The sequence below is a fragment of the Nothobranchius furzeri genome, chromosome 7 (genome assembly GCF_043380555.1).
Source record: "Nothobranchius furzeri strain GRZ-AD chromosome 7, NfurGRZ-RIMD1, whole genome shotgun sequence".
Classification (NCBI taxonomy): domain Eukaryota; kingdom Metazoa; phylum Chordata; class Actinopteri; order Cyprinodontiformes; family Nothobranchiidae; genus Nothobranchius; species Nothobranchius furzeri.
The window spans coordinates 55,296,985-55,323,896 of record NC_091747.1 but is presented as its reverse complement, the minus strand read 5'-3'; the positions used below and the strand labels follow the sequence as shown (position 1 = coordinate 55,323,896).

At 41.4% G+C, this 26,912-nt stretch overlaps 1 protein-coding gene across 4 annotated transcripts in view; it reads left to right on the top strand.

Annotated features, from left to right (window-relative positions):
• The window catches only part of cntnap2a (contactin associated protein 2a), a 528,260-nt gene that overhangs the window by 465,183 nt on the left and 36,165 nt on the right, over positions 1-26,912 (top strand). For 2 of the 4 annotated variants that reach the window (XM_070553226.1, XM_070553225.1), the window contains exons 19-23: positions 1,416-1,634; positions 3,521-3,550; positions 6,096-6,332; positions 11,426-11,659; positions 16,268-16,401. In XM_070553226.1, the coding sequence (XP_070409327.1) occupies positions 1,416-1,634; positions 3,521-3,550; positions 6,096-6,332; positions 11,426-11,659; positions 16,268-16,401 (854 nt within the window). The remainder of the gene's footprint in view (positions 1-1,415; positions 1,635-3,520; positions 3,551-6,095; positions 6,333-11,425; positions 11,660-16,267; positions 16,402-26,912) is intronic. The other 2 variants (XM_070553228.1, XM_070553227.1) reach the window with 1 other exon arrangement.

Sequence of the window (26,912 nt, the reverse complement as noted above, 5' to 3'; positions counted from 1 at the left end):
AAATCAATCTTATGGATCTTTGGGTACTTTTAACCAGAAGATTGGAACTTTTCATTGCAGGGATTATGTAACAACTTCGTATTAACTGAGAGACAACAGAAGAGAGTCACCGTTAAAACGTTTAAGAAGATTTATTTCTAAACAATTTTAAACAAGACTAACTCTAAGTTCTAAGTGAATGGATGGATCTTAGTGTGAATGAGATGTGAGATGAATGGTGTATGTGTGAGTGATGTCATCAGAACTCTCATATCCGGAGAAGCAAGTCTGAGTGATGTTTTGCTCTTAAGCTATGATCGGAGTTTCATAAACACATAAGACGCCATGTTGTCGCTCCACACATACCCTTCTGGATGAGACCTCCGTACAGAACCAGAATGCCAGGTCCTTGGACCCACCTTTCGGTACCGGAGCCGATGAAACAGTGTCAGCAGTATGACAGACTAGTCTTTGGATTGTCTCCAGGTAAAAAGCGACAGTTGGTTGACAGCATCAGATGGACCTGGAGGGTCAGTGAGTTCAGCTTTTATTCTGAAAGGAACCGTTGCTTGGTTGGTAAAATGCAACAGATTTTATCCAGCTTGTTGGTTCTTTGCTTAAAAAGGAAGTCCGGGTGGCCGGTCCGATACTTCTCTTAGAATGCGGTGAACTGAACTAAGATGGCGTGGGAACTGGTTTTATTAATCTGGATGTTTTGATTTACGGTCGAATCAAAGTTGGACAGATTTATAAACACCACAGAGACTGTGCCACGCTTCAGAAAGGAAGGTTCTGATTGGATGAGTAAAAGCAATGTGTCGTGTGACATTAAGTGTAATCAAGATGTCTAGTGCAGCTATGTCCCCCACCTAGTTATTCCACGTCCAAGGAAAGTCTTTCGTTAAACATGCCAAAGACATTGACGGTTCTAGATCGTGGGGTGGGTTCTACCGTTGTCTTTCAAATGACGATCTCCGCTTGCTACTGGACAGCCAACAACGTGATGTACTCACTGCAATGGAATTGATGTAAAGGCTGTTTTAAAGGAGCTGTTGCCATCTTGTTCCACTCCGTCCTAACCCTAACCCGCCAAACCAGTAGAGTGGCTTGATTTGCCCACAAAGCTGATAGAGCGTTGTGGTTGGCCCACCAGAATGCTGCTAGGGGCTGCGGAGGTTGCAATGGAGCATTCCTAGACCAAACTTTGCAAAGCAAGAATTTGGTCTAGTACTCTAGACTGGAAAATTTGGGGAACTACTGCCACCCACAGGCTTGGCAGGCCTATGAATGTGTTCACTGTGCACTGCATTTTGGGCTGATGCAGACCCGTTGTTTCTTAGATGGGTGAGGGAGGATATTCAGTTTAACACAAACCTGTGACGTGTGTAAATTGCCTTTGAATACAGACGTAACATCTGATTTTCCTCTTTCTGTAGCTCCTAAGGTGGTCTCCTTCTCATTTGACGTTGGAAATGGACCTGTGGAGTTAACAGTGCATTCAGCCACGCCCCTCAATGATGACCAGTGGCATCGGGTCATGGCTGAGCGGAACATCAAGGAAGCGGTCCTCCAGCTGGACCAAACTCATCGGACGTCTCACCTCGCTCCTGCACAAGGACACACGCGGCTAGAGCTGTTCAGTCAGCTCTACGTGGGTACGATCCACACACACACACACACACACACACACACACACACACCAAAAACCATGTGTGGAAAGCAAACTTAATAATTCTGCCCTCAAATCCAGACAACCACAATGGGATTGTTTATGATTGAAGATGTGCAAGCTTTAAGAAGCTTCTGTCAAGCTTAGCGACAGCCACTGCTAATTAAGTTAATGCCCACACACACACACACACACACACACACACACACACACACACACACACACACACACACACGGAGGTCTTTTATTTAATGGTTTGCACATATGGTGACATTCTTGGACAGTCACACATATAAGTGATCAAAGTTCAAATACATTTTAAACTAACTTCCTTTTAGTTTCTATTTTTCTTATAGACTTTAATACTTTAATCAGCATTTAATTTCCTGTCGATTAACACCAGTTATCAGAGGCACCGTGTCTTTAGATTGCATCAAAGTTAGCCGTCGTCTTGACCATAGCCTGCACACCGCCCCGAGCTGATCTCAAGATTAAAGGACATAATTTCTAAGTGCTTCCTTCCTTATGATTTGACTTCTTGTTCATTTTTCCTTTGTGCTGAGCTGTTGGTGCTCAGCGGTCCAAACTCCAGGGCTAAAAGAGTTTCGGGGATTTGCGGATAGCTGAGAAAGTGCTGAGGCCAGCCGCGGTCTTCCTGCTATCTCGGAATACGTTCTGCCCAAAAGAGATTGTTGCAAATTCCAATCAGCCTTCCCAGTGTGATAGCTCTACCGACACCCCTGATCCGGGTTTGTTATATAACCCCGTCCTCTCGTGACTTTGGATGATTGGAACATGTTCACCTTATCGCGAACTTCTCACAGTGTATTTGTGCGAAATGAAAGCAACGGAATGAGGCGAGGAGAAGATTTGTCTTTGTGGAACTTGTGGATTTAAAACCAGGAATGTATTAACTTCCCGAATGTGGAGCTTTAGCCCTTCCTTCACTCGTCTGTGTTTATCCTGGCGGTTGAATGTCAGGGTTCACTATTCCGTCTGATGTTTTTTTTTTTTCAGAGTAAGCAAGCGAAGGATTGTGTGTAACCACGACCACAGAGGTGACGGCACCCTTCTCAGATCCGCTCTCTAATCTCTGCTTAATCCTGAGCGGAGCGTTGCCTTGAGAAGTTACAGCACAGGAAGTGACCCAAACGCTCACAGGAAGGGGTCCACGTTTGACCTCTAGATAGAGATCGTTTTGTGTTTGATTGTGAGATTTGGAAAGAGCAGAGAATGCCCTGCAGGCAACAAGATTTACTACTTTGTACCTTGAAAGGAAGCATTTAGCACCACTGTGGTTTTTATTCATTTTACTTTTTAAAGATGAAAGAAAAATATCAAGAGCAAAAAGAATGCAGCTTTTCTTTGTTTGAACTATCCCTTGAAGGTATCAAATGATTTATTGTACAAAGACATGAAAGTATGAGGCTTTATTTTGTCCACCCCCGTCGTATGTTTTTCTCTGTATCATCTCCTTCTCTTCCTCTTAATCAATAGGCTCCTTGTCAAGCGTTTGATTGCTTTAGTGTTTACCGCACGGTGGCTCATTTGCTCTAATGGCTTTCAAAGTAAATGCTGCACCGTCAGCCTGTCGCCGTTTTCTTCACACTGTTAACTTTTAACTCTGATTCACTTCATACATGCAGAAAACATCTCACCATGCTGCATTAGTTTTATGTTACCATCTGGGTTTTTACTTCTTAATTAATTCTCACCTTCATGTGTACGTTGCTTTTGCCCCTTATTTTTGCTGATTTCTTTCATATTCTGGTTGTTTTGTGCATTACCTTTTGTTGTTTTTCTTGCTTCTGTCTTCATGGATTGGACTCTTGCATGTGGCTGCTCATTGCATGTGTGTGATACCTGTCGCAGGAAAACCAGCATCTCTCACCTGCCAAGACAGTAGGTAACATTTATTCAGCTCAGCCAGTGGTGCTAGAAAAAGTGTTTTAAAGCAAAATTCTGGCTTTGCTTCCTATAGAGGTGGGAAAAAAACGTACCACACCTCAAGCCCTTCTCCCTACGTCTGTGATTACGGCTTGTGGCCAACAGACATACATATACATCTATATATATATATATATATATATATATATATATATATATATATATATATATATATATATATATATATATATATATATATGTGTGTGTGTGTGTGTGTGTGTGTGTGTGTATATATATACACATATATATATATATGTATGTGTATATATATATATATATATATATATATATATATATATATATATATATATATATATATATATATGTGTATATATATATATATATATATATATATATATATATACACATATATATTTAGTTGTATTTCATTTTCAAATTAATTTTCATTATTTTTCTTAAGCACAATTTTTTATAACCATCAAAAAATTTAATAAACCTATTCAATCCGCAAAAGAGCACAAAGGCCCAAACCATGATTAATTTATCACCATGCTTTACAGCTGCAGTTACACTTAGGTCTTTTTTTCTATTTTGCTAGCTACTGATAAGTGCAATTGTAACCAAAAGCAGCAGCTAATAGACTTTTATCCATACAGTAGCTTCCGGATGCTAATAAGCACTAGCTATGCTAACATAATGATACAGTCTTCAATTAATATAAATGTTGTTTAACTCACCTGATCAAAGTAAAATCATATTAAAAGAGTTAGTAGGAGAAATTATAAAGTAATTAAACACTTTTTTTGTTAAATGAACATCCTCCAGTGATCAGGCTTACTGTGTGTCACATCTAAAATGTTCCTGGTGGAAACATGCTCTTTTGTCTGAATATGCTTTACAGCACAGAAAGTTTTGAGATCACACACATTCTACTTTGTTAAAAGCAACAAAGCTGTGAATTATCCATCCAGAATACCTCGCTTTTGAAGACATTTTCAAGTATTTTCACTGATTCGTTCAAAGTTTCTTCATGCACTAGATTAAGTGGCACTGTAGCAGCAAAAAGGAACGTTTGAGCTTTTCATCAGCTCTTTTACTCTGGTATTTATGGGGGCCACTCCTGAATCATTGAATGTTTTAATTAAATGTTTCAGACAATTTGGAGGATTTTCAAAAGTATTTCTCAGAACATATGCAGCCTTAACTTTTTACTAATCATCCGAAAAAGCTGCAAATATCCTGGCATGAGTTAGACAGAAAACATAGAGCACCAAGCTCTGGTTTCCTGGTTTCAAACCAAAGTTTTTTCATTGAACTCAGTTTTTAAAACTTTGTTTTTGATGTGATAAATGACTGAAGGTGTTTCACAAGTTTGATCATTAAAATTACAGCTGCTTGCTAACGCTGCTTAAAATATTCCCTTTAATATAATTTTCAACATTTCCTGTAGATGTTTGTGACTTCCAAACTTTAGTCACTCTCCATCAAGCTCCATCTCTGGGTTATGGGGAAGCAGTGTGCACCTGTGCATCAGTATGTGTTGATGTGTACACGCGCCTGCCTGGGTCTCTGTAGGCTTCGGAGCCTGCTGTCTGTTTAATCAGAGACTGATTTAGCCCTGGGTAAACAGGTGGCAGAAACCTCCAGCCAATCAGCGCTACAAAATAGATTAATTAAGAGGTCTGCTGAGTCTAATTCTTTAAGAGACCAGGAAGTGGAGAAAGCAGGTGAAAACCCACCTGCATCCTTATTTGTGACTAATGCATTGACTGGAGAGGGTTGGTGTGAGTAGGTGTTATTGTGTTGCTCCTGTTTAACTCTTCCTGCTTCATTTTTAAGTATAAAAAAACAGAACAAGAGTATGTTCTTGAATGAGCCCTTTCCTTAAATCCAACGGATCCCATTTAGAAGTTTTAATGACTAAAATTCCCCTTGGCTTTTTGTTAAACGTGTGTGCATATTTGCACGTCTGAAAGTATTCAAATTCATACCTGTAGGTGTGCGTTTATGAGTGTGTTTATTGCTTTTGCCATTTAAGGTGCAAATTCATCTATTTAACGCCCCTACCTTGTCAGAGTTAATGGGTAGTTGGACTATAATGGTGCAAGGCCCGAATGACAATGGGAGCACTTTGGAAAAATGGCTGTCGGCACCCCGAGGCTCAGCATTAATGTTTATATTGACTCATTGAAATCAGGTGCTTTGTGTGTGGCGTGCTTTAAATGTGTTTGTTTGTTGTATGTAGCTTACGTGCATCCATTAGTATGTGTATTTGTTGCAAAATGTTCATTAAGAAAGCCGTGTTCATTAGGCTGCTCTAATTAGCGAAGAAATCAAACGAGTTGAAGGTTGTTTCAAGAACGGTGTTGCAGCCTGAACGATTAGCATAACATCAGCGGCTTCCTCGGGGCATTAGGATATTAACGTTTCCAAAACTGATTAAAACACAGACTCTTGTGTTCTGAATCACTTCTGCACCCCTGAACCCTTTTTTCTCCAAACTTTAAATCTCCTAATCCATGTTTTTGGCGCTCCTCAGGTGCTGCTGGGGGTCAGAGAGGTTTTCTGGGTTGCATCAGAGCGCTGCGAATGAACGGCGTCACCCTCGACCTGGAGGAAAGGGCCAAGGTCACGCCAGGGGTCAAGCCTGGCTGCCAGGGCCACTGCACCAGTTTTGGGATGTACTGCAGGAACGGAGGGAAGTGTGTGGAGAGGTATAATGGATATTTATGCGACTGTACCACCACTGCCTTCAACGGCCCGTTCTGCACCGCAGGTGAGACCCCCTTTTTTATGCTCCTCCTCTTCAGAAGCCTTTATTTAAAAACAAGTTAGATTTTCCTAATGTGAGATTCAAGCTCATTTTATGGAAGCTTTGTTTCACCTTTTGCTCCAAAATCAGAATTTTCTTTGTCAAACTACAAAAAGGGAAGACTTTTGTTGGTTTTTGCAGCTATGAGGAAGAGAAGTGAGCTTCTCAGCAATAATAAGCTTAGCAACTCCACAACATGGCATAGCTCATCCAGGTTTGTGTTATTATTGGAGATAAAACATCAGTTTTGCTGAGCAAATGGAGTCAGCAGTGGAATCACACTGCTGTTGGCCGATCAGATGTGAGATGTCTGAATATCATGAATAATAATGAGTAAAACTCGGAATACTGCCCCCACTCCTCCAGATAACTTCTAGTTCCTGAAACAAAGACTCACAAGTCATCTTTTACACTAGAGACCAATGCAAATGTGTTGAAAAGACAAGTGAATAAGAGCTTTAAAGTAACACTAAGCAGTTTCCTGCTGCTCTGCCCTACTGATCTAAAGTGGAATTACAACTGTTAGCTAGCGCTAGCAATGAGCTAACACTAGCATGAGCCAACTGATACTAAAACAAACTAAGATCCACACTGTTGGACAACAAATGTTATTCACAAGTCCAGGAGCAACAAAGCCAGGTCACCATCAGTCAGTGAGTTTGTAGCCTTCTTTAGCTTCCTCAAACAAGTGTAGGCCGTGCTGATGATCACTCTGGTTTTTTAGCTCTTTGCTTCATCTCCAAATAGGTTACTCCTTCACTTTTTCTTCCATGCTCCACCAGAAAAACAAACTTCATATTTTTCTTCTTCTTGTGCTTTTTTTGATCTGTGAACTAAAGATGCTAACCACTAGCACAATAGTTAACAGTCGTAAAGCAGGTAAAGAGCTCCCCCTCTAGGACACCTACCCCACTCCACAAAACTATCAAGTGTGGGTTTTGGTCAGTAGAGGGCTGCAGAGAGGTGACAAATAGGAAACTGGTCAAGTTTCTAACTCATAAATCACTGAGATCAACGTTAAAGCTCTAGCTTAAAGTTTAAAAAACTATTTAGTGCTACTTTAAACACTTTGCATCTTATCATTTAACTCTTTTCAATCAACAAAATTGTAAGCAATAGATTACTTCTGGAGTGGTTTCAATGCCTTTTTTCTGATTGCCCTCACTTCCTCTTCAGTTTGCAGCCGTCTGTGTTCAAAGAATTTGGACTTGTGATAAAAAGCATCGATTGAGAGCGATATAGTGCTTACACACCAATTCTATCCAGACTTCACGGTGCGCTAGCTGAATGCTGATTTTTTGCATAAGCAGGGAATCAAACTTAAAAAAAAGGTCAGAACATGTTTATAAAGTAAAAATGATTTCAGCGACAAGTGGAAAGCTCTGGGTTTGTTTTTCTTTTCTTTTATTATTTTTTGGGAAGATCACAGATAGAAAACATCACACTCCCACTCTGCTCTATTGCATATTGCTAAAACATCGTGTTTGTTTCATTGGGATTCATTAGATACTCTATTAAAGTTTGACTTCCCAGAACAAGTTTTCATAAAATTCTCTGGGGGAGAGGAGCAGCGCCGTTGTCAGAGGCGTTCTGCAAGCTCCCAGTCAGAGACTTGATCTCCAACACGTGAATTAATTTGTTTCCTAAAGTTGAATGGTGTTTTTTTTATTTTATTTCTTCCCTCAGCACTCATGGCAGCGGGGGTGACAAGATGACAGAAAAGCAGTGTGTGTGTGTGTTTGTGTGATATGCTGGCATAAGACACGGAAAGACCTCCTCTGAATTCTGTCAGAACCAATCAAGTATTTCAAGATTTAAAGAAAGGAGATTAGGTGCTGTCTGTGAGAGAGTGATGCGTTTGTGTGCATGTGGAGGCTGGATGGAGGGAGTCAAGAAAAAGGCAAAGAGCACACCCTTGTGTTTGTTTTGTGCAGAACATTAAAACTCTTGTTTTTCCCTCTGTGCTCATATCTCTGTATTATTTCTGTCCGTCTCTCTTTTTTGTGTCTTTCCTCTCCTTCTCCCTCTTTAATCTATTGTATTTTTTCCCCTTTTACTCCCAACGAGTGAAAAATGCATGAAGTCAGGTATAATTGCATCGTGCATTTCCATTGTCTCCATATTTACACGCTGCTCAGAGGACCCTCCAGTGTCGTTATCATATACTCTCATTCTTCGGCTTCTCTGCCCTTGAGGGTCGCATGCACAGACGTAAATGAAACACTCATGCACTCACATCGCACGTTCATATTAGCTGAATGGACTTGGACAGATTTATCTTTGGAAGATTCGCACTCTGTCGTGAAAATACATAGTTTCTCATCCTTGCTGTTTCTGAAGCTGCGAGTGTGTTTTGGTTTTCTCCCAGCGGACCAACGACGGAGGCGGGTTGGGCGTGAGTCTTTACAAAAGGCTGATCATTTGGACTGATTGGATTTTTAAAGAGTAGGTTCACTGGGGAACCTTTTGTACTTGTTAATTTTTAAATACGATCAGTCACTCTGAGTTTCAAATGCTGAATGTCAAAATGGCCGCCAAAAGAAAACAGACGGGGAAACGCGTGATCTACATCATGCCGTCACTCTGCATTCATGGACTCACCCATCTTGGCTCACGACGGGGGAGCCTGTTGTTGGTTTAGCATCCAGGAAACAGCAGAGCACATCTCGGCTAGTAGAAGCTAACTGTTAGCATTAGTGACAGAACTCCTTCAGGCTTGTTATTTGTGAGGACATCAATGTTGCAGAGCGAACACAGGCAGTAGAACAGTCGTGTTGCTGTTAGCCAATCAAAGGCAAAATGCTTGTATATCATGAATATTATTATGCAAGTCCCCCAATCCTCCTGTTTTGTGCCCCCACTCCCCCGATTAACTTCTATTTCCTGAAACAGGGGTGCTAGAGCTCTTTTCCCACAGAGAATGACCTACGAGGTCTTCATTCATACTAGAGCTGCTGCAAATGTGATGAAAATAAACACGTGAATGTCTCAAACCATCAGAAAAAACGCTCTATGTTCTGATCAAACAAATAACTGCAGTTATATAATTTAATATTAGCATGATAAGAGTGATCTGTAAAAGATTTAAATGAGAAACATTGACCTTTTTTTCATTCTTATTTCGGTTAGACTCTTTTGAGGTGGGTTTGATCAATTGTTCTTCAGATTTCAAAGTTTTGTTTGGACTTTGGCTGCTTTTCAGCTCCCTGTCTGTCCTTGGTCCTGAACAGAACATCAAATTGTGCAATTTTTGCTAAAAAAAATGAGGAAAGTGGACAGTTAGGTACAGAGGAAGTACCTGGCTGAAAAAACCCCACATAAACGGATAAATGGCTTCTGGACCTGAAAGATGCTCCATCCATGAAGCCATTGCCTCGCTGGGCAACCATGTGGAGATGCAAAACTGCAAGAAAATATGTATGTTTTCAGTTGGAATTGCACAGAATTTGTGCAAATGATACTTTTGCAACCATTTTTATAGTTGTATTTATCATATAAGGTATGTGATCAAATTCCTGAAACATTTTAACAGCTATGCAAATTATTGGTCCATATTTATTTATTATTTTGAATCCACCTCTCGCACTTTCGTACTCACACAAACCAAAGGCTCCCAGACATGGAGACTCTTTTGAAAAAAAATTTGCTGCAGAATTTTTTTTACGTTTTCTAAATTCTAGCAAGATGAGTGCCAGCCTCCATGATTCCCACATCTGAGAACCCCTCAGAACTCATGACCATCATTTGCAGTTGTCGCCAACAATTACTGGTTTAGTTCATCTTTAGGGCAGGTCTCAGCAAATATATTAAAAAATACAACCTTTCTGTTTGTCTCAAACAGTTTTATTGTTAGCATTTGTTCTCAAATTCATCTGAAATAAATTTAAATGGCAATGATCTCTAAATTCTATTTCATCCCTGGAGTTTAGGAGTCTTTTATGCCTGGATGGTTCATAGGTCGTAGGTAAGTAGTGAGTGTGAGGACTGGACAGTAAATATATAGGAATATAGTGTTGCTCATGACAAATTCAAAAGATTTTTTTAATCAGGGATGGGTTTTCTTTTTTGGAGAGGAAAGATTTACAAAAGCGCCTTGTGCGTTGTTGAGTCTGTAGGAAAAGATGCTACTCAGATGGAAATGCTGCACGCTTTCTAAAGCAATCATCGCTTCATTCTGGAGACAAGACACTGAAAAGTCCATGTTGAGTTCAATGAAGAGGCTGTGAACGGAAGACCCCTCCTTAGAAAACAAACTTACAAGTAGAGCTCTTTGAAATCTTCGTCACTCAAAAGCAGTCGATGAAATGCTTTTCTCCTGACTTGTGATGATCTAAATACAGGCAAGGTTCTGTCTGCAAAGAAAGAGGAGCAGCCGGAGAACTTGCCCATTTTCTATTAATAAGGCTCCTATTAAATTTAAGTAATGTACCATGAAGAATTTATCAGCTCGGGTCTGGTGGGAGACAGGCGTGCAGTGAAGCTTTCTAAAATTTTTATAAATGTGTTCGGCTGCAATTCTACCGTTTATAAAAGCTAAGGCAAACATGTCAAGGCATAGTTACAGAAAAACACACAAATCTCTGAAATAATGCAGTTGTTCTTTTTAATTTTCTGCACTTTTTCTGCAGAAACACAGGTGCAGCATCACTGGTGTATGTTATAGGTTGGAAATGAGGTTTCTTCTTTTCAACATTTGATTACGAGAATCAAAAAGCACCCTTGGAATGGCTGAAATATGCAGTATTCTTTGTTAATGTACTGTTAAAAGGTTTATTGTTTGGTTTCAGATGCTGGAGAGCAGCAATTTAACACCCACTTTACTGCACCTTCTCAACACACTCCTATTGATGCTCATTCCCCTCAGGCTAAATATTATGTTTACCTCGTTGTGTCTTTGCGTGCATGAGTTTGTGAGTGGCTCCCCACGGTTCGGTAATGATGAAAGGTGCCTTTCTCTTTAGACTTTTTGTGCCACGGTTTCTAAGCATGTACAAAGATTTACTGGTTGAATTTGCATTGGATTGTATCACACATGGTTAATTTTCATGTTTTTCCAGATGTTGGGGGTTTCTTTGAGGCCGGAACAATGGTCAAGTACAACTTCATGCCTGAACCAGTTCCAGGAGCCAGTAAGGACTCAAAAGCATTGCCACAACAACTGATGCAAAATGAAGTTAATTTAACAAAGGAGGAGGTGGCCTTCAGCTTCAGCACATCCAGCGCACCGGCCATTCTCATGTACGTGAGCTCCAAGGCGCAGGACTACCTAGCTGTGGTGTTGAGACACAACGGTAAGATCCACTGATGTTGTTTGGGAGATCTGGAAGCTTTAGTTTCATTTCTGAGTAAAGAATGAAACACTTTGACAAATTGGTGACTAATGACAAATTAGATCTCCTGCGTTGGGCGGGAGTACCTGCTCATCATTACCCCAGCAGAACAAGGCTTGTTTTGGTGTCGGGGAATAGTTGTGCCCTCTGTGCATCAGTACCTGGACCAAAGTGAGAAGGATGTGTATGGGGAGCGTGAGTGTGTGTTTGACGTACATTCTTGTAAGTCTTTAGGTCATATGTGTTTGCGTGTGACTGTATATGTCAGGTGGGGTCTTGGACTCCTCCCCTCTCCTGGGACGACTCATGGTGCTACAACGTCTTTGCCTACCCCTCCACCTGCCACTTTATTCTGCCTGTGGGTGGTGCCTCGGTCTGCCTGCATATCCGCAGCTCCCGTGTTTTTTATCAACCCCTCCCCCCCTTTACTTCTGTCTCAATGTCCGTTGGGAATTAAAACAACTAAAAATGTTTCTAATAAAGTTTTGGTATCAGGCATGGAAGAGGCTATAATGCTCCATCTGTGAGAGTAAAACTGTAAGGCTTGTCTTCGGCATTCAGACATCAATTCTTATCACTTCACAGCCGGACAGGAAGCGCGCGGGGGGGTGGGGGGATTAGTGACTAAATACAATGTAAAATGACATTATTTATGACAGGTGAGAACATTGGGAATTATCTGATGGTTTCCACCTGAGGCTGCCACATATATAAAACTTCTGCACAAACAAACGCACTCATTTTCATATTTTCTATTCTACTATAAGCTGTTAATGATTAACTAAAACCAGCTTCTTACTGGGCTCCCACTGCTGGTAAACGGTATTTTCTTGGGGGAGTTTCCAAAATGTCTTAAAATGTTTGCGAAGGTTCTCGATTTGTGCACATAAGTAGCAAATCCTTGTTACAAAGCTGCTAGAATTTTGAATATGCTCAAAAAATCTGTGAGAAATTTTCTCTTAAGATAGTTGCAAAGGTTTTGCAGGTCAGAAACCCTTCTTAAATTCCTCTCACTTGCTTTTTATTGTAGTTTCCAAGTTTTAGAAAGTGTGGGAAAAAATGAGAGAGAACAAAGTGGAAACAAAATTAAGACACTTTGGTACTAAATTGCATAAAAACAATTTTATATTAGTCTTACAATCTGTTTCATATTACATCCCCATATAATCCAGTCATATACAAAACTTCTCACAAAAGTCTTGTACATGCAAACTATTCGTTGTTGTTGTTGTCTTCCTCCGCTCATCCGGGTCCGGGTCGCGGGGGCAGCATCCCAACTAGGGAGCTCCAGACCGTCCTCTCCCCGGCCACCTCAACCAGCTCCTCCGGCAGGACCCCAAGGCGTTCCCGGACCAGATTGGAGATGTAACCTCTCCAACGTGTCCTGGGTCGACCCGGGGGCCTCCTGCCGGCAGGACATGCCCGAAACACCTCCCCAGGGAGGCGCCCAGGAGGCATCCTGACCAGATGCCCAAACCACCTCAACTGACTCCTTTCGATCCGGAGGAGCAGCGATTCTACTCCGAGTCCCTCCCGAATGTCCAAGCTCCTCAACCTATCTCTAAGGCTGAGCCCGGCCACCCTACGGAGGAAATTCATTTCGGCCGCTTGTATCTGCAATCTTGTTCTTTTGGTCATTACCCAAAGCTCATGACCATAGGTGAGGATTGGGACGTAGATCGACCGGTAAATCGAAAGCCTGGCTCTCTGGCTCAGCTCTCTCTTCACCACGACAGATCGGCTCAGCGTCCACATCACTGCAGACACCGAACCAATCCGCCTGTCGATCTCCCGATCCCTCCTACGCACACTCGTGAACAAGACCCCAAGATACTTAAACTCCTCCACTTGTGTTAGGACTTCTCTCCCGACCCGGAGTTGGCAAGCCACCCTTTTCCGGTCGAGAACCATGGTCTCAGATTTGGAGGTGCTGATCCTCATCCCAGCCGCTTCACACTCGGCCGCGAACCTACCCAGCAAGAGCTGAAGGTCAGAGCTGGATGAAGCTAGGAGGACCACATCATCCGCAAAAAGCAGAGACGAGATTCTCCTGCCACCAAACTCAACACACTACACACCACGGCTGCGCCTAGAAATTCTGTCCATAAAGGTAATGAACAGAACCGGTGACAAAGGGCAGCCCTGGTGGAGTCCAACCCTCACCGGGAACAGGTCCGACTTACTACCGGCTATGCGGACCAAACTCGCGCTCCTCTGGTAAAGGGACTGATTGGCCCTTAACAGAAAGCCACCCACCTCCTGGAGTGTTTCCCACAGGGTGCCCCTGGGGACACGGTCATAAGCCTTCTCCAAATCCACAAAACACATGTGGATTGGTTGGGCAAACTCCCATGCCCCCTCCATCACCCTTGCAAGGGTATAGAGCTGGTACACAGTTCCACGGCAAGGACGAAAACCACATTGCTCCTCCTCAATCCGAGATTCAACTATCGATCGGACCCTCCTCTCCAGTACCTTGGAGTAGGCCTTTCCAGGGAGGCTGAGGAGTGTGATCCCCCTATAGTTGGAACACACCCTAAGGCCACCCTTTTTAAAGATGGGGACCACCACCCCGGTCTGCCACTCCCTAGGAACTGCCCCCGATGACCATGCAATGTTGCATAGACGTGTCAACTACGACAGCCCTACAACATCCATAGTCTTGAGATACCCAGGACAAATCTCATCTGCCCCCGGTGCTTCGCCGCTGCGTAGTTGTTTGACTACCTCAGCAACTTCTGCCCCCAAGATTGGAGAGTCCATGCCCAGGTCTCCCGGCTCTGGTTCCTCCTCAGAATGCGCGTAGGTGGGATTGAGGAGTTCCTCAAAGTATTCCTTCCACCGTCCGACTATAGCCCCAGTTGACGTCAGCAGCTCCCCATCCCCACTGTACACAGTGTGAGCGAGTTGCTGCCTCCCTCTCCTGAGGCGCCGGACAGTTTGCCAGAACCTCTTTGGAGCCGATCGATAGTCTTTCTCCATGGCCTCACCAAACTCCTCCCATGCTCGAGATTTTGCCTCGGCAACTGCAACTCCTGCACCCTGCTTGGCTATTTGGTACCTGTCTGATGCCTCCGGAGACCCACAGACCAGCCACACCCTGTAGGCTTCCTTCTTTAGCCTGACGGCTCCCTGAACCTCTGGTGTCCACCAGTGGGTACGGGGGTTACCACCACGACTGGCACCGGCCACCTTGCGACCACAGCTAGCAACAGCTGCCTCAACAATCGCAGAGTGGAACAAGGCCCACTCGGAGTCAATGTCCCCCACTGCTCTCGGGACGCGGTCAAAGCTCTGCCGGAGGTGGGATTTGAAGACCGTCTTGACAGGTTCTTCTGCCAGGTGTTCCCAGCAGACCCTCACTATGCGTTTGGGTCTGCCAGGTCTACGCGGCATCTTCCCCTGCCATCTGATCCAACTCACCACCAGGTGGTGATCAGTTGACAGCTCCGCTCCTCTCTTCACTCGGGTGTCTAAAACTTACGGCCGTAGGTCAGATGATACGACTACAAAGTCTATCATCGACCTGCGACCTAGGCTGCCCTGGTACCAAGTGTACCGATGGGCATCCTTATGTTCGAACATGGTGTTCGTTATTGCCAACCTGCAGCTTGCACAGAAGTCCAATAACGAAACGCCACTTGAGTTCAGATCAGGCGGGCCGTTCCTCCCAATCACACCCCTCCAGGTCATGCTGTCATTGCCCACGTGAGCATTGAAGTCTGCAAACTAGTCTGAATGTTAAATAAAGTGATGTATTCACTGCTATGGAAATTTGTCCACAGGACAGTCCACCATACATCAACAAAGAAGAAGAAGCAAATGCATCCCTGTTCAAATTGAAGGACTTAAGTGCTTCTATCTGTTCGTGTCTTAAAGAAAGTCTAAGTCATCCAAAGTTGACGCCAAAGCTGTTTCAAATGAGTGCTGTTCCAGAGCCGACACCATCTTTGTTTTTGTTCCTGGTCGCAGCTCTGGTGCAAAGTTCGCCCAGTAGCTCTCAACAAACACTGAACTGTGATTGGCTGAACCTAAAATTGTCGGGACCAATGGTAGACTTGCTTAGTACAATGGAGCATGGCTAGGCCAACCAATTCTTTGTTACTGACAGATTTCTAGGCTACTAAAATATCTGAACAGTGGCCAAATACAGAGTGGGTAGGCAATGTTAAAGTCAAAGTTAAAGTCCAATAGTCATCATCACACACTGGTGAAATTCATCTCCGCATTTGACCCATCCCCATGGAGGGAAGCGGCGAGCTGCAGCGATGGCTGTGCTCGGGAACTATTTGGTGGTTTAATCCCCCTATCCAACCCCCTTAAAAGCTGAGTGTTATGCAGGGAGGCATTGGGTCCCATTTTTAGTCTTTGGTTTGACCCGACCAGGAATTGAACCCCGATTTCCCAACCCCAGGGCGGACACTCTACCACTAGGCCACTGAGCTGGTTAATGAATGAGAAAGAGAGCATAAGACCTATAGATGATGTAGACTTTGGAAAAATAGTTGTTTATTTATTTATTTTTGTTATTTTTATCATCTTAATTTTGAATTTTCTGTGTCACTTCAGGTTCCCTGCAGGTCCGATACAACCTAGGTGGGCTAAAGGAGCCATTTGCTATAGATGTTGACCAGCGGAACTTGGCTAATGGACAACCACACAGCATTAACATGTCACGACACAACAGGAGCATCATCATCCAGGTGCAAACCCAACACACTCACGCATACTCAGAAACATTCTCCTACTTAAGGTTTTAGTCTGTAATCCAAACAAATGTTTAACTTTGCAGATTATCACATAGTGACGTAAAAATACACAAAGAAGCTCTCTGCACTATCTCCCCAGTCCAGCCACTCTTAAAATTGATCGTTTGCAATACATCAGCATGTCCTGCTCTCTCCTCAACTTGTCCTTTTCCACTTTTAATCTACTTTCAGTGGAGGACCTAAGTATAGTAACAGACAATGCATCGATCTGTGTGTGTTTACATAAGAGCTATTGTGTGAGCGTGCCTACAATCCATTACTGCTTCGTGCAGATATTGAGTTTGTTTGTGTGGGGTCCATTTGGAAGTTCTGGGTCATGCAAGTTTTATGCTTTTGTGGATCTAAAGTATTTATGTTTTTGTTGTTTGTTTTTGTGTTTTTAAGTGTTGCAAACTATTACTGAGCCCTTTCGGATACTCAAATGTATCTGTAGTTTATAGTAGTAATAGTACACAATAAATCTAACAATCGCAAGGCAAAAATTCTAAACAAGACCATAAAATCTCTGGTTACATTTTAGTTGCAATTTTTTACTCTAAATTCTGATTTTTTTTGTTTGTTTTTGCATCATTCAAATAGCCTGGCAAGTCGTGCTATTTGTTTAAATGTAAAGTCTGGCCACGATCCATAGACGAGACTTTGTCATAGAGGCAAAATTTATGGTTGTCTTTCAAACTGTCTCTGCACACAACTGGACAGCACTAGCACCAATCAGAGCCACCGTCATCTTTGTTGTTTTGCTCCATCACAGCTCCGCCCAGCATCTCCACAGATTTAGAGGGCTGTGATTGGCCTGGTCTAAATTTAGCCGAGCCAGTGGGAGTCCTGCTGAGGCTACAATGGAGCGTGACTAGACCAACTCGCAGAGACAAGCCTACAGCTATAGTTTGTCTAGATTTCTGGACTAACATTCAAATTGTTCCAAGCTCCAAATCATAGATAGTTTTACCTTCTTCTGTAAATGTTAAGACACATCTTTTCAATCATTGACCTCTTAAGGGTCTGCAAAGCATCCATAATCGGAATGAGCACACAGCTCTCAGGACCATATTTTAAGATTTGGATGATGTTCTGTGACAGTAGGGAGGTGTCCATCAATAGATAAAGTATCCTGATGAAATTATACAGCACTGGGAGGATTAAGTTCTTTTCTACACAAGGTTTAACATTTGTCAACTAGGGCTGCAACTAACGACTATTTTAATAGTCGACTAGTCACCGACTATTGAAACGATTAGTTGACTAATCATATAATTAATTAATTTTTCTTAAATTTAGCATGAGATTGCTTTAATTATGTGAAAAATGATAATAAACACAAGAAAGATGGGTACTTCAATGGAAAATGCATGTTTTATTGAACTTTGCTGCTGAAAGGCCAATTCATACTAAAGTAAATAAAATTGCCCTGTCTAACACCAATTAGGTACAGTGCTCAGTCAGTATAGACATAAATGCATAAATAGAATTAAAATACTTTTGTCAGGCACAGTTGGGCATAACTTTAAATATCTCTTTTAAAAAAGCAAAAATACGTTTAAAAAATGTACATCCAAAACAAAACGTATTGGCTTTCGTGTTATTTAAATCTTACAGAGGTGAGTCAGACTCTGTTTCGTTCAGCTGTTCGACGTGCTTTCTCATTAAGTGTTCATGCATCACCGAAGTGCTGCCGTGATACGCAAGGACTGCTTCACAAATAATGCAGGTAATCTTTTTATTCGCCGAATCCAGGCTAGAATGCTCCCAAACTTTTGATGTTTTGGTACGCGTAGCTGCTGTGTTGGACGCCGACATTTCTGCTAGTTGGCGCTCAGCAGGGAAGCTATTGCGCGTGTGTGAATGTGTGTGTGAATGGATGATTGATACTGTAGTGTAAAGCGCTTTGGAGTCCTTAATCTGAGAGGCGCTATACAAGTGTGGGTCATTTATCATTTAATGAAGTGAGATGTCTCACACGGTCAGAAAAAACACGTCTGGCGACAACGTCGACAGTGAAATTCACTGTTGACTATTTCTAGTGTCGATATTTGTTGACAACGTCGACTAATCGTTGCAGCCCAACTGTCAACAATCCAATTTATATGGCAAACTATAAGAAATACAGGTAAATGCCTTCCAAAACCTTCTGGATTTTATGTTTATGTTTATGTATTTAGCAGACGCTTTTGTCTAAAGCAACTTACAAGTGATAATCGGCATGTTGCCCTTGAGGCTAACAACAACAATAACAACAACTTGACATCAATCATGGAGAGGAGGGAACAAAGGAGTGGACGGTAGAGATGGGGACGGATGCAGGGAAGGTGCTAGTTTAGAAGATGCTCTCTGAAGAGCAGGGTCTTCAGGAGTTTCTTGAAAATTGAAAAGGAAGCCGCTGTCCTGGTAGTGCTTGGAAGGTCATTCCACATTTGTGGAACGATGCATGAGAAGAGTCTGGATTGTCGTGAGTGTGGAGTAGGCACTGCTAGCCGACGATCCTGTGATGACCGGAGCGGCCGGGCCAAGATGTAAGCCTTTGCAAGAGGATTCAGGTAGATGGGAGCTGTACCATCTCGGACTTTGTATGCTAGTGTTAACAATTTGAATTTGATGCGTGCTGCTAGCGGTAGCCAGTGGAGCTCAGTGAACAGAGGGGTGACGTGTGCTCTTTTTGGCTGATTGAAGACCAGATGCGCCACTGCGTTCTGGACCATTTGAAGAGGTCTCACAAGGGCATTGCAGTAATCGAGGCGGGAGATGACAGTAGATTGCACCAGGAGCTGGGTGGCATGTTTTGTTAGGTATGGTCTGATCTTTCGTATGTTATACAGCGCAAAGCGGCATGAACGAGCAACAGAGGCAACATGATCTTTAAAGGTCAGGTGTTCATCAATCACAACACCCAGATTTCGAACTGCCTTTGAAGGAGCCAGAGATAGGAAGTCATTTTGGATTGAGATATTGTGCTGTATGGATGGTTTTGCTGGGAGGACAAGTAGTTCAGTTTTAGAGAGGTTGAGTTGGAGATGGTGGGATTTCATCCATTTTTATATATCAGAGAGACAGTTTGATATTCGTGCAGAGACAGTGTAGACGTTCGGTGGAAATGACAGATAAAGCTGGGTGTCATCTGCATAGCAGTGGTAGGAGAAGCCATGTGATCGAAACAGGGAAGTCTGGGCCTCTCAACTTAGGCTGCTGCCCCCACGACCCGACTCCAGATAAGCAGAAGAAAGTGGATGGAAATGGATGGATGAGAGGTCAGAGGTGTGGGTCAGTTGATTGAACAGAGGTGTGACCAAGTCACTGCTTTGCAAGTCACAAGTAAGTCACAAGTCTTTCCAGTCAAGTCTCGAGTCAAGTCCAAGTCAAAGACAGCCAAGTCCAAGTCGAGTCCAAAGTCAATGATGTGGAAGTCCAACTCATTCCAAGTTCTTAACTTTGAATTTTCAAGTCACAATCAAGTCATCTGTCCAAATTCTATTTAATGACAATGATAATAAATACATTCCAGAAATAAAGCTTCTTAAAACTTCATTTATTCACTCATACAAGCAGAAACTGAAACTGATTATAAACAAAGTGCTGCTGCATTCAGCAGACCAAGATCTAACCCAGAATGAAGAATGATTTATGATTTTTGTCCATGTCGTGTCACTTTTGTGCTAAAACATCAAATACGCTAAAGTCATCATCAAGTCAACAGATCCAAGTCGATTCAAGTCGTAATTCATTGGCGTTCAAGTCCGAGTCAAGTCGTAAGTCTTAATAAATGTTATCAAGTCAAGTCAGAAGTCATTAAAATAATGACTCGAGTCTGACTCGAGTCCAAGTCATGTGACTTGAGTCCACACCTCTGTAATTGAATGGCTTTATGTTGAACAAGTTCCTCATTTTAAAAGTGAAAACAAACACGGATTATTGGAAATGTGCACAAGAAAGGACATATCCAAGTTTACTACTGTTTGCAGCAACACTGCACAAATTTAAAGGTTTTTGGGTGAGAGGCCAGTCTTCTCATAGAGACTCCCAAGAAACTGAACAAAGTGATCAAATAAAGGCTGGAGGCCGTTCTTTGGTCCTTGTCGTAATGATAACAGAAAGTTACAAAAGCAGCTAAGCATAAAAGACAGCATTGGATGCCCTCTATGCTGATCAAACACTGGAGCATCTTCAGCCGAAGGCTACTCGGCTCCAATATTAATGAACTGCACCAGAGGTCCTTTTTGTTCTCATTAATAATCTTTTACAGCGGATAAGTCATCAAGTAAATACACACATCAGGAATGCCTTAACTCTTTATTCATATCCTTCCGTCTTCCACATCTTATCCAAGTCAGAGTCACAGAAGAAGACCAGTGACACTTCAGCTCTACCTGGGGAATCCCAAGTTGTTCCCAAGTTAGACACCAACAAACAAAACACATGAAGTCTTCTGCTTAAGGCACAGACTCATTCCCAACCCAACCTTGTTACTGTCAACAACCATCGCTTTGGAGGAGCTCATGTTCATACCTAGCTGATTTTAGCTTCAAACAGCCTGTTGCTTTGGGAGAGCTGGGACCAGTACATCGGTGGGCCCCATATGGAACATTTATGAGCAAACCATAAGGCTTCCACCAGGTTTCAGTGGTGGCCCCATAAGGGGTTTGCCCATGTACAGCTTTTAATGGGCCCTACATGGATTTTCAGAGGGACCCAGACTGTGGAGTTACCTTGAAAACCACGGACAAAACCTGTAGGGACCCATACCGTTTATCCATACTGGGCCTGCCTATGTATACTTGCTGAAACATTGTAAAATTTCACTTTTAATGAAACTAACGGTTTATTAGATGGAAATAATGGATGAAAATTAAAATGAAACCATTGATTAACTTTTTTTATTAATAGCAATAAATTTTAATATGACTATTAATCTTAAAATTTACGCTTCTCAGCCCAACTACCTCATTTCTCCACCAGAGGACAGAAGACAGTACAGCTGTTTTAGTAAAGTACTAGTTATAAATAGATTAATTAGATGTTGTAATAAAAAGCTATTTGTAAAAAACAATAATACCTCAGCAGGGCGTTCAGATGTGTGCAGAATGAATGTACAGTTTCTCCTTTAAAAGCTGTATTAAAAAAGATAAATAATCAAATTTTTATTCTGTCGGGCACAACACTGTTTTTTTTTTTTGTTTTGTTTTGTTTTGTTTTACATCTGCCAGCTGCTAGAGGGCACTGTTGCGCAGTGTAAAATGGCGGACTTGACAAGTCAAACAGCTGATTCTGAGCCCAGAAGATGTTCCAACATTACTGTTGTAAAATAAATGTATTAGTAGAAATTAGTCCTTATCCTGTACAATTTGTCTCTGAACATGGTGCTGGAACATGTCAGCAGTGAACCAACATCCCAGGGGCTGGAAAAGCACTGTAGTCCTGTTGTTGCAATACCACCTGTGACCACCAGAGGTCGCCAGAGTGTTCGCCAGTGTCAGCGTTCCATATTCAACCTTTAAACTATCACCCGCTTTGTTCTCACACACACACATGCACATTTATGTTTTTGGAAAATAGTAGTTTTTGGTTTACAATGCAATCATTTATTGTCCCTTCATGAATAATACAATTAAAACTTTTGTTTTTCAAGAGCACAAATTTTCATCTTGTATCTTTCCATTAGTAATGTTTATCTTTGATGTTTTATTCATGTTTTGTACCCATGAGCTCCGTGTTTCTAGGGTTCATCCACATTCATTCTAGATTTCAAGCTGTGCTTTTGTTGTCATCTTAACTAAAACTTGAGTATATCCGTTGAAACCGTTTTTACTGTGGATAAATGTTTTTCTACTCTTCTGCGGATGCGTTTTCCTCTATTTTGGTTTCTTCAAACTTAGAATAAGCTGTCGAGGCAGAGGCATTGCTCACAATAATTCATCTTTTCTGAGAATTTCAAACAAAAAAGCTGGCTTAGTTTGACTTTATGTGAAAAATGGAAATTCTACATCCCTTGCTTCAAATCTCATTACCTTAATTGGAGCTGCTGACCTCTGGTAGCTTTCTGAGAATTAGTAAGCATAGAGGTTCACTTTTTCCAGCCTGCTCAGTAATTTCAGCACATTTGCAGGAAGTTAAATGAATACTTTTAATGTAGAAATTTGGTTTTCGAGTCCGTGAAAGATGTCATTGTATAAAAATGTAGTCTTTTGAAATGAAACGTGGAGCCCTTAAAAGGTGATTATTATCTTTGGAGTTGTGGTTTTGAATATTAGCCTCCCTTCCTCTCAGATTTTGTGGGAGGAAGAGGTTTTAAAAAATCAACATACTTTTAGTAACATGTAATTCTTGCACCTCTTTTTACTACATAATCCTCAGATGTCTGTGTGTAATCCTGCATGTAGACTTTCTCAGAATTTCATCACCTGTAAATACTGCAGTGAAACATTCAAACTCCAAAAGCCAAAACAACTAAATTCAGTCAATAACCAGATACTGATCACTTCACTTATTAAAAATAATATCCTATATCTTTCCCTGGCTGCAGCTTAAGTGCATCTAAAATGATTCGTTCTACATTTAAGGACATTTTTACGTTAAAGAGTAAAAGGAATTAGGACAACTCCAGAGGGCATGGTGGTGGTTCGGTTTAAAAAACAATAAACATTAGCAAAAATGAATTAAAAATAAGCTGTGTGTAAGAGATCCAGAGGAAGAAAACAGATGAAGTTTCTAGATAAGAAGTTGAAAGTAGAGCCAGAAGGTGCACGAACTAAGATAGCTTTCATGAGTAAAACCTTTTTTATGTTTTGCTGCCTTGGGGAATTTTTCAAGGTACAAACATGTGAGTAATATCCTGAAGTAAGCAGACATTTATGCTGCAGCGAGATGCTTTTGACCATGAAAAAGGCAAAAATCACTGATTTGTCCACTTAATAATAAAATACAATAACAAGAGATGCTGTGTTTGGATGAACAACATCATGAGAAACATTAAGGACATTTTGAACAATTGTTAGCTTGTCTGTCTGCCAGGTAGGTGGCTTTGCATCATCTTGTTTTCTTGTGTGTAGGGTTCCTCAGGGGTCAGTACTTGGCCCAATTTTGTTTTTCTTATATTTGTTGCCACTTGGGTAAAATTTTTAGATGTGGGTGTTTTTATCCATTTTTATGCAGATGACACCCAGGTTTACATGACCTGTAAACATTGCCACCCACTTTCCTTAGATCCTTTGTTGAAAAGCCTTGATGAGGTTAGAGTATGGATATCTTCTACTTGTCTTCATTTCAAAAACAGGAAGACTGATGTGATGCTTTTAGGTCCTGGTCCCTGAGGTCAGCAGATCAGCTTCAGGTTCTGAGGAAGAAGCAGAAACTCAGGGGTGACTGGGCTTTGTTAGTTGAAGCTATGGATGGAACACTGAGGAATGCTCTACCATGGCAGAAGTAGCTGGGGAAAGGGAAGTCTGGGCCTCTTTGCTCAGGTTACTGACCCTGCAACCCAACTCTGCAGACAAAACTGGATGGATGGATGGATGGATGGATGGATGGATGGATGGAAAAGATATCACCAAACCAAATAAAAAGGGAAAAAATATCCTGAACACTGTTTTTTAATTGATGTTTTTCACCATAAAGTTCAAACAGTCACTGCGATGTTTTGCATGATACATACATGCCTAAAGGTGAAAATCAACTTTAGACTGTTGAAGTATAAAAGTTATAACTAATAATATTGGGGTAAATTTGCCATATTCCTAAGTTTTACCTAAAACTATTTTAATCTGAAGGGACAGATGTGACTCAGAGACAAAGTAGAATAGATCTGTCGAAGGTCTTCACAGTAGACCTGGTCCAATGTTCTGGGGTCTTTAAAGAGCAGCAGTCTGTGAATCTGCAGGAGTTTATTGCAGTTGAGACAAATCATTGACACATTCAGACAAGCAACTGCATGTGTCACTGATACAAGCGGAAACAGAGTCGGATATTTTAATTGATTTACGTGTGAACACAAATACCTGCAGAAGTAAACCTGCAGAATGCAGCAAAGTTCTGTTTTCAAGGCAGTCTGCAAAGTCTTATAAGTTTAGCTCGCTATCAAAGGAGCGCCAAGCAGAGGTGAAAATGAGTTCCCATCTCCCCCATCTCTGAGATGAAAGTGAGGACTCCCTTCAGGCTACGAACATCTGATCCATGTGCTTCCTCCTTTCCTCTCCTCTCCTCTCCTCTCCTCTGCGTTCTCTACCACTTTCTGCTGTTAATTCAGTGGCGTGAACAGCCGGTCCTAACCAGAAGTTTACAGAAGAGGATTAGAGGCTCTGAAAAGAAAAAAAAGATTTAAAAGTCTTGACATTTTATTTAAATTCTGAGACAGATCTTGGAATTCTGACTTTAATCTCAGAAGTCAGAATTCTGAGGGGAAAAGTCTTTGATTAAATTTGGAATTCTGAATTCTAAGATCAAAGTCAAATTAATTGAAGAATTCTGAGGGGAAGAATCAAAATTCTGAGAAAAAAAGTTAAGATTTTGATGTAAAAAGTTAGAATTCTGAAAAAAGTCATAATTTTGAGATTAATGTCAGCATTGTCCCTAATCCTCTTCTGTAGAAACTAGCATTCATAGTAAGTAAGTACATTTTATTTATATAGCACTCGTCACAGACATTGAACCTCAAAGTGCTTCACATAGATCAAAACAAAATAAAACAAAGTCACAAAATCATAAACAGATTAACATAATAAAATCTAAATGCTCTCAAAACAGAATCAGATTAACGTCAGAAAAAATAAAATCACAAAATTATTAATTTTTCATTAACAGATGAAAGATTAAAAATTTGAGTTAAAAATAAGAAAATAAAAGGTTTAGGTAAAAGCAGCTTTAAATGAAAGGGTCTTTAGTTGTTTTTTAAAAGTGTCCAGACTGTCCATGGTGCGTAAGGATAAAGGAAGATCATTCCAGAGTCGGGGTGCAACAGTCTGGAAGGAGCGATCACCTCGACTTTTGTATCTGGTCTTTGGAACTTCTAGGAGGTTCTGGTGTGTGGACCTGAGGGCTCGGGTTGGAGCATAAAGCTTTTACAGTTCAGTAATATAGGGAGGAGCTTGACCATGTAGAGCATTGAAAGTTCTAGTCAGGATTCTAAAATTGACTCTAAAGTTAACGGGTAACCAGTGCAGAGACATCAGAATAGGAGTGATGTGTGCTTTTTGTTAAAACATGTGAAGAGTGTGTTACAGTGATCTAGATGGCAGGAGATAAAGGCATGGAGAACCATTTCAAGTTCATGTTTTGACAACAACCTTTGCAGTTTGGAGATATTTCTTAAATGATAAAAACAGTTTCGGACCAACGTTTTTGAGTGACCTTCAAGAGACATTGATCGGTCAAAAATAACACCCAAATTCCTTAAATTTGTCTTGACGGCAGAGGATAAATGACCAAGTTTTAGACTAATCAGGGGAACCATGCTCTCAGAGGCAATGATAACATTCAGTCTTTTCAGAGTTTGAAGGAAGTTTTCTTCTAGCCAGCTGGTGATAGCTGATAGGCACTCTAGTAATTCAGACAGTTTGTAGAACTCAGAATCCTTAAAGGAGCAGTACACCTGAATATCATCTGCATATAGGTGATAAGAAACATTATGAAAATAATCAAAGAGGGTGTATGCACAGCAGAAACAGGAGTGGACCCAAAACAGAGCCTTGGGGTACCCCACAGAACAGATCAGTAGAATCTGACATGATTTGGTTTATACAGACACTGTAACTTCTAGTCTAGAACAGTTCCAGAGATCCCCACTGAGTCACCAAGTCTGTTAATTAAGGTGCTGTGATCAAGAGTGTCAAAAGCTGCAGAGAGATCTAACAATACTAACACTGAACACTGTGAACTCCCCGTTGTCTGCAGCCATCATGATCACCGGAAACTTTAAGCAAAACTGTTTCTGTTGAATGCTTTTTCCGAAAACCAGACTGGAATTCGTCAAAGCTGTTGTGTAGTTCCAGAAAAGTAATCAGCTGTTCTGCCACATCCTTTTCCAATATTTTAGAGATAGAGGGTCATTTAGAAATGGGTCTGTAATTTTTAGGCTGAGATGAGTCCAAACTTGGTTTTTTTAAGGATAGGTTCAATAACTGCATGTTTGAAAACAGATGATACAGAGCCATATTGTAGGGATAAATTAATAAAATCTACAATGCATGGACCTATTTGGTCAAACATCTTGATTAACAATGTAGTAGGAATGAAATCAGCAGGGCATGAGGTTGGTTTAATGTATTTCTGAATGAGGCAAATGTACTGGAAATCTACAGGAGTAAAGACAGACCATGATTGAGAGGGAGGGGGTTGGATGGGGGGGTAGGAAGTAGATGGGGGTGAAAAACTTGCCCTGATATTTCTGATTTTATTTTCAAAGAATTCTAGAAAGTTGTTACAGTCAGACTTTGAGTAAACTGGCGTAAGAGGGGCGTGAGGTG